The sequence below is a fragment of the Aegilops tauschii genome, chromosome 3 (assembly GCF_002575655.3).
Source record: "Aegilops tauschii subsp. strangulata cultivar AL8/78 chromosome 3, Aet v6.0, whole genome shotgun sequence".
In the NCBI taxonomy this organism is placed as follows: domain Eukaryota; kingdom Viridiplantae; phylum Streptophyta; class Magnoliopsida; order Poales; family Poaceae; genus Aegilops; species Aegilops tauschii.
The window spans coordinates 328117918-328122245 of NC_053037.3; the positions used below are offsets into that span (position 1 = coordinate 328117918).

The 4328-nt window shown below is 49.6% G+C and overlaps 1 protein-coding gene across 1 annotated transcript; it reads right to left on the reverse strand.

The window, feature by feature from the left end:
* Window positions 1-1887: 1887 nt before the first annotated feature.
* Window positions 1888-4018, reverse strand: LOC109757657 (uncharacterized). The gene is made up of 5 exons (XM_020316475.4): window positions 3583-4018; window positions 3057-3467; window positions 2852-2941; window positions 2304-2371; window positions 1888-2172 (listed from the first exon to the last, which is right to left on the reverse strand). Exons 1-5 carry the CDS (start codon window positions 3871-3873, stop codon window positions 2037-2039), a joined length of 996 nt encoding a protein of 331 aa, XP_020172064.1. The 5' UTR covers window positions 3874-4018; the 3' UTR covers window positions 1888-2036.
* Window positions 4019-4328: the final 310 nt, after the last annotated feature.

Consider the following 4328-nt stretch of genomic DNA (forward strand, 5'->3'; position numbering starts at 1 on the left):
GGATCGCGAAGGTGTTCGACTACATTAACCGCATTGATAAACGCTTTCGCTAAACGGTCTACGAGGGTGCGTAGACATACTCTCCCCTCTCGTAACTATGCATCTCCATGGATAGATCTTGCGTGTGCGTAGAATTTTTTTTTATTTTCCATGCAATGTTACCCAACAGTATGTGCCAAGAGGGAATGTTCTTGTGGCCCGACGTGGACGTCGGTTCCTTTGAGTGGGAGTGTATGTGATAGCCTAGCTTAATAGGATGATAGACTACTGATATCAATAAGGAATTCCTTCTTTTCCGGGAGCCCATTCGAAAAGAACTCCAAAGTTAAGCATGCTCATCTTGGAGCAATTTCAGGATAGGTGACCGATTGGGAAGTTGGTCCCAAGTGCGCACGAGTGAGGACAAAGTGCACAAGAAAAACTAGTATTGATCTGTGGGGCCAGTCTAGATCCGCCAGGTGCAGCGGCCAGTAACAGACAAGTGTGTCTGGGGCGTTACAATCTTCTTTTGACTTTTTGTGTGTGGCATGGTCTGTTTTCTCCAACTCTCTTGAAAGGTGGTGAAGGATTGCATGTTTGGATTACGCGAGGTGATGCCTCAATCGATGTTTCTTGCGTTTCTTTGTTGCTTACTAGATCTCATTTTTAGCAGCAAGTACCTTTTTTTAACCTTCAAAGCCTTGTTTGACGAGGTCGTTTGCACGTGTCCATTTCCTTTATTATCGGTTTATTGCAATTTTCAAGCTCCGACCATCGGCATACAACAGAATTGATAAGATGACCAATGTGGCTTTCGTTGTAGTTTTATATCTTATCGTTCTGTATCTTGTGGTTGGTTAATTGTACTAGCTATGTTTATCCTGATAAACATAAGATGTTAGATACCATTTGGGTGTCTTAAAAGAACAATTTAACTTAGATACATGATTTAGAGGCCATGGTTATGCTCCTTTAAACTCAACTACAAATCATGTTTCTTTTAGGAATGAATCTTTAAACTCTCTAGAACGTATGGTCTCGTACTCTCTATGCCATAAACTAATGCACTCAGAGCATCTCTAACCGATCCCTTATATTTTAACTACTTATATGCTTCTTTAAACTTAACGCATTATAGTTTGAGAAGTTAAATGGTGACCGGACCTAATCGAACCCTCAATTTAAGTCCTCAAACAAACTGACCCCACATGAAAGTCTCTTTTCATCATCTTCCTTTAGACGCGCCCAGCCGGAGAAGCACCTCAGCCGCGCACACCTCTGGCATGTCGCCCAGCCCTGATCCAGCCGCCTCGCCACCACACCACCGGCGAGGAGTTTCACGAAATAGCGCGCGTGCGCGCGCGCGTACTTGTCATGCGTGGTGTGCGTGCACAACGGGCTAGAAGGCCTTGGCAGGCGGTATTGCAGGCGTTGCAGGACACCACTGGGGCTCTAGGAACGTCGTCCGATGATGCGCTAGAAGGCCTCGGCATTCAAGAATTGGCTATGAAGGACTACGACGACGGAGGAGGCCATGGAGGTGAGCACACATAGCCGCCAGCGTTATGCACAAGCATGATTTCACGAAATTTCTGGCCCCGGTGTGATTCTGACGCCGACAAGGGTCGCCAGAGTTGCGGGGGGTATGGGGATTCCATTTTCTCGGTCACCAGGGAGGTGGAGGCAGGCGGCGGTGGACGAGAGGCAAGGGAAGTTGTTTCAAGGAGCGGTGTCATGTCCGAGTAAAAAACTAAAAATAAGGGAGTAGGGTGGGTATGAAAATTAACTCCTTCAAATTTTGCTCTTTTGACCGTTTGAGAGTTAAAGATTTTGAGGGATCCACCCTTATTACCTCTATCCGTTAGCCATGTATGTGATGCACACAACTGTTTAGCTGCAAAAGAGAAATGGACAAATTGGGCGGTGGTGACTCCATAATATTATGCATCACACTCACTAATATTATACACGGCCAAACAATCAAACTGCTACAAATGGGACCCCAGTTCTCCTTGAACAAATCAAGCACTCTACGGGACGATGGACCTAGTAATTTGTCACTCCTTGGAAGCTTCAGCACTGACGTATGCGAGGAACTCCAAGAGGCGGCGGTTGTAGACGCAGGGCCTCTCCAGGTGCACGAGATGCCCGGCCTTGTCTATGCTCTGCAGCATCGTCTCCTCCCCGAGCTGCCTGCGTACACCCGAAAACCATTTGTTAGTATCTAAAATCCTCGGCTCACACGCTTAGCTTCAGAATATGCTTTGGATTGTGAAGCTAGCTCAAGTCGTCTGAAATCTCAAGAGCACAGATAGATAGCTTACTCTTTCATTGTCTTGGCGAGCTCTATGTTGAAAATGTTGTCGTTGTGTCCCCAGAGCAGAAGTATTTTCTGCGGCGCAAGGACAAGAAACGTTTGTCAGCGACGTTGGTGCTACTGGTAATCACGGGAATTGCTTGGTAGAGTTCTTTCTTCGCTGCTTATATTCTTCACGGATGGGTTTGGTGGCTTTGGTGCACCAACTTTGTATACGGTAAGCATGTTTTGTAATTATGGGCTGGTTTGTGTTACTGTCAAGTTGAACAGGCCATCCGCTTGGGTAAGAGCATTGAAAGCCTTCAGGCATATCACCGCCGCTCATGACCCTTATTACTCCCAACCATGAATACCCATCAATGCTTCTGTCCTCCTGAGTACGTAATCAGTTGGACTACTACTACGAGTACAAAGAGTCAAACATATCATGCTGGTGTACAACCAATAGGCAAATTGGTGTACTGTTTTTTTTTTATGATATGAAAATGATTTACTAGGTTAACTAAGATAGTGTATTTAGTCAGCAAGGGGGTTGAGGACGGTGGCCAAACGCACCTGTGGCAAAACGGGCACGGTGGCGTCTTTGTTGCTGACCACCAAACCTTCCAGCAGCTCTGCTCTTTCCTTGCGGTTGGTGAACATCACCTGCATGCATGCGCACCCACCACAGATCACATCATGCACATCCAAAAACCAAAATAGCTGGACAAATCAAAGCGGAAAATGAATGAAGCTAGTGTTTGATTGAGTAGAGACGGACCTGGAGGTAGTCCCTGTGAAGGCGTTCCGGGAACCAGAGTTTCCTGTGGGCGGCGATGGAGAGCAGCGCCTTGAGCCCCTTGACGGAGTCCGGCAGCAGCAGCTCCGCCGACGACTTGACGCCGATCCTCTCCAGCGTGGTCTCGCTGATGGAGTCGGTCATGGCGACGACGGAGCCCGACACGACGAGCGACCGGACGAGGCCCGGGTGCGCCTCGGCCATCTTGAAGGCCACCATCCCGCCGTAGCTGAACCCCACCACCGTGCACCTCTCCACGCCCAGCTTGCCCAGCGCAGCCACCAGGCACTCCGCCTGGAACCCCGGCGACCGGTCCGTCGACGGCGACGTGGAGCCGCCGAAGTAGAGCAGGTCCGGGATGTACACGTCGTAGTGCTTCGCCAGCACACCAGCCTGCGCACGCACGCACGCACGTCGTGACAGCATGAATTATAATTAGCTTAATCTCAACGGAAACAGGCCACATCTCACTCACTCATGTACTACGTAGCATCACCAAAGTGCAAACCTGGAACTGCCACGTGACAATGCCTTCGGCCGCGAAGCCGTGCACGAGGACGACGGATGGCCGCGAGGCCTTGGCTTTCGTCTTGCTCTGCTTCTTGATCTTGGCGGCCGGCGCCGCCGCTTCGGGCGTGATCTCGCACACGGTGGACTTGTCCTTGGGGAGTTTGTCCTTGGGCACCCAGAAGGTGAGCACCGTGCCCTCGCCGTCCACGTCCACCGTGTGCTGCCGGAGCCCGGCCCTCCTGATCAGGAAGTGCAGCAGCGGCTTCTGCGCCTCCACCAAGTTCACCATCCTATTCCTACCTCTGCTCCTTCACTACTGGAGTAGTGATGGTTAGTTGTGCGTTGGTATAATAAAGCTAGGCACTTCTTGGTTCTACGCACAATGCTGCTCCGTGGGAGAGCCAGTATGGGCGGTGATCTTATATAAGAGTGGCAGGCGACCTGGCTGCTGCAGCCGCGTCATAAGGATACTATGCCAGGGAACTTTTTCTTCAAGGCATTCATTTCCTTCCGGTGGTAGTTGCAGGTTGTTCTTCTACCGATCTGGGGGAAATACTTTTTTTTAGGAGCAACTTCACTAACTTTGCAGTCCAGTACAGGTACAACTGTCACCAGGACCCATAGAAAAAAGCAAAATTACAACTGAGCCCATGAACTTTACAAAAAACGCCCTGGACATGAGTTGTTGAATGTGATGTGGTCCTTTTTCGAGGCATCAGCCGCATACCAAGATCCCCATCACCG

Coding starts and splice junctions, on each gene's coding strand:
- LOC109757657 (XM_020316475.4), bottom strand. CDS start 3,873: ATGGTGAACTTGGTGGAGGCGCAGAAGCCGCTGCTGCACTTCCTGATC. Junction 2,942..3,056: donor TTCACAGGGACTACCTCCAG/GTCCGTCTCTAC, acceptor GCATGCATGCAG/GTGATGTTCACCAACCGCAA. Junction 2,173..2,303: donor CTCGCCAAGACAATGAAAGA/GTAAGCTATCTA, acceptor GGGTGTACGCAG/GCAGCTCGGGGAGGAGACGA.